The sequence below is a fragment of the Carya illinoinensis genome, chromosome 7 (genome assembly GCF_018687715.1).
Source record: "Carya illinoinensis cultivar Pawnee chromosome 7, C.illinoinensisPawnee_v1, whole genome shotgun sequence".
Taxonomy (NCBI): domain Eukaryota; kingdom Viridiplantae; phylum Streptophyta; class Magnoliopsida; order Fagales; family Juglandaceae; genus Carya; species Carya illinoinensis.
Genome location: NC_056758.1, coordinates 12,391,539 through 12,395,168, shown reverse-complemented (window position 1 = coordinate 12,395,168; position 3,630 = coordinate 12,391,539). Strand labels below are relative to the sequence as shown.

The 3,630-nt window shown below is 34.9% G+C and overlaps 1 protein-coding gene across 1 annotated transcript; it reads right to left on the bottom strand.

Moving 5' to 3' along the window:
* Positions 1 to 976: 976 nt before the first annotated feature.
* On the bottom strand, positions 977 to 1,492 carry LOC122316174. The gene has a single exon (XM_043132707.1). It carries the CDS (start codon positions 1,490 to 1,492, stop codon positions 977 to 979), a length of 516 nt encoding a protein of 171 aa, XP_042988641.1.
* Positions 1,493 to 3,630: the final 2,138 nt, after the last annotated feature.

Here is a 3,630-nt window from a genome sequence, read left to right as displayed (position 1 = left end):
GGATTCTAGACATCATGTTTCTATTACTCGTAATTAGTATTCGATGCTTTCTCCTCCAGATATGCAATTCGAAGAAATAGAACATATAGTAGGATCTATTTTTTTACCAGATATATTATATTAATGGAATATAGATGGATTATTTGAGTATGAAATATTAAATCACTTTCAAGAAATGATTATGGTTGATAATGTTTATAAAAGTAATAGGAAAATAGGTCATTAAATAGCTCATATTCTAGTTACAGGTTTCATTGGCCAATTAAAAGGTTGGTGGGATCATTATTTTTCACATTAACAAAGAATAAAAATATTTAATCAATATAAACATGATGAAAATATGCAAATTATTAAAACAGAAGATAGTCAACCATTGAAAGATGCTGTTAATACTTTAATATTTATATTAACCAAGCATTTTGTTGGTGATCCTATTCAATTTAAAGAAAGAACTAGTGTTTTATTAATTAATTTAAGATGTATTAAATTATCTAATTTTTGTTGATATAAAAATGTATTTCTAACTAAAGTTATGATCAGAAATAACTGTCAACATCCGTACTAAAAGGAAAAGTTCATTGCCGGACTTCCATATTACTTCAGGTACGAGAATCATTGATAAAACTAGATGGTATTATTGATTTTATTAATCTTAGATGTGGTGTTATAATAACTACTATTAATAGAACTAGTTTGATTATGTGTAATAATCCAATATTAAAAATAAATAAAAAATTACTAAAACAGAATTAGGTACATTTTATGAATAGTTTGGCTATATTCAATTATTGACTCCTTCTAGAATAAACAAAAAAGGAAAAAGAATTTATAAGAATTATTCTAAGAAAAAATGAAAATATAAAAGACCTTATAAAAAGACAAAGATAAACAAATACATAATAAACCTATAAAAATACAAAAAAAGTATAATAAAAAGAAAAAACAATTTCTTTTTTGAAAGGAAAGTTTCATTTCATTAAAGTAGATGCTGGATACATGGAGGGTAGTCCTCCATAAATATATGTTCCTCTGAACTTGTCAATGCAAATTTAGCTAGAGCATGCACTATTACATTGAATTTCCTAGGTATATGGTGGATAGACCATGTCCGAACTTTTGATAGTAAAAGTTTAATATCTCTAATCACCAATCCAGTAGGGCTCCAGCTTTCATCCTTGTGTTGGACAGCCTGACCCACTGCTATGGAGTCTCCTTCTAACATGATCTGCTGCAAGCCTAGTTCAGAGCACAATGAAGTGGCTCTAAGTGCTGCTACTGCTTCCCCAAGTAAAGAATCATGACTTAAAGAAATGGATGAGTATAATGAGGCTATGATAAGACCACCCGAATCTCTAATAATCACACCCACTCCAATCTTTGAATTCTCTTTGTCCACAGCTGCATCCCAGTTAGCCTTGTAGAAGTCTGGTGGGGGGGGGGGCAGTCCATTTAGTCCTATGATCCATCTGTATCTTAGTAGATTTTCCCCCATTATCTACCCATAGGCCAATTGCTAACAATTCTATATGGACCTATTTGGATACCTGATGAGGTGAGTGAAAGAGTTGCTCAAATAACCAAGAGTTCCTTCTGTGTCGGATTGCCTTTGCAGTAACTGCAAATTTTGTGAATTCAAGAGGGGATAGCTGATCTAAAATAGGCTTCAGTACCTCTATAAAGGAGCCACTTTGAATACTTAGCTTTTGTATCTTTCTTGAACTCATGGACCAAACATCTTGGGCAGCTGAGCATGTCCAAATGGCATGAGTAACTGATTTAGGGAAATTGGAGCAGATTGGACAGAAGGGAGACTCCACCACCTTCCTCTTGTATAAATTTAGATTCGTAGGAAGGGATTCCCTAGCTGCTCTCCACAGAAATGACTTAGTAACTTGTGGTGCTTGTATACCCCAGATTTTCCTCCAAAAACTCGATAGTTGGTTATGAGTTGAAGATTGCCCCTTCCTATCTTCCATCATTGTGCCTTGTAGGTGATAGGCACTTCTCATTGAGAATTTTCCATTGCCTGAGCACCTCCATGTCAACACATCATGACTCCTACACGGGCTAATAGTCATCCTACTGATTACATTGGCCTCAGACTCTGTGAAAATGGCATGGATGAGATTTAAGTCCCATTGCATAGTTTCTGGATTGATGAGTTCTGATATTGTTGCCTCAGTATTTAGAATGTTTATAGGTGATTGCACTCTATAAGTGGAAGGGCTTGGAAGCCATTTGTCCTGCCAAATCTTGATTTGTTTTCCATCACCAACTCTCCATAGCAGTCCCTCCATAAGAATTGGCCTTGCTGAGAGGAAGCTTCTCCATACATAAGAGTCATTAGCTTTCCATTTGGTTGAGAAGAAGCTAGATCCTGAGAAGTACTTGGCCTTGAGTACCTGAGCAGTAAGGGAGAGAGGGTTTTGGATGATCGTGTTAAATATTTTAACATGAACATTAATAAACGGATCTTCGATTTCATATGATCCACAATAATAAACAGTAATAAATAAATGTGTACCTTTCTCCATCAGTTTGATGAAGAATTAAATCTGGCTATGAGAGAAGGATCACCCTAGCAACTTCGCCTCACAAGTGTCTCACGATGGCAAAAGGCACTCTAATGTTGTAGGTGAGAACCCTTTAATCCCTTAGTGCTATTTATAGATTTCTGACCATCAAGAAATCTAAGAGTTTGTATCTGACTATAACTAGAGATAGAGTTTTAATCTTATCTCTTAGGATTTCTCTTATCCCGTTATCACTCATCTTTAATCTGATAGACTTGAACTATTTCAAATTCTATTAAGATGGGTGTGTGGGACATAGAGTTTAAATAAAACTCTTACATTCTCCCACTTGGCCCATACGCCCATAAAATAATATTTTCCGTTCATGGGTTTATTACAGGAATTAACCATACTGCGCAAATTCATTTTCTGAAACTTTTATAGCTCAAAGTACATTACATGAGTTCTGTAATATCAATGTTAAATCAACTACTGATGCGAGTCATGGCGGTCCTTTGTTATATAATCAACAAATTCCCTTCCATGTACCACAACACCAGCAACCAATTTTACATGATCTTTAATTGGGATAATTAAGGCTAATACCGTAATGCCTTGGGTTCCAATTCATGTCTGTTGCAGACATTATCTTGTCACCATTTTTCCAAACCATTCAATGTACAAAGAATTGGAAAGACAAGAAAACAGAAACAAAACAACCATAATAGATATCATTAAGTGTCCAAAACAAAATAAAAGATCTACGAGCTCAATAACATGTTTACATCATAAGACCCATTCTGTCAACATGTTCTTTAAACTGTTTCGCTACTAGACCCTTTGTTAATGGGTCTGCTATCATAAGCGTAGTACTAATATGTTCTATAGACACTGTCTGTTTCTGTACTTCCTCCTTGACACTTAAGTATTTGAGCTCCATGTGTTTAGCACCTTTAGAATACCTATCATTTTTGGAGAAAAATACTGCAGAGGAATTATCACAATAAATTCTCAGCGGCCTTTCTATAGAGTCAACAACTCCAAGCCCTGAGATAAAGTTCCTCAGCCATAAACCATGCACTGTGGCCTCAAAGCATGCCACAAACTCAGCCTCCAT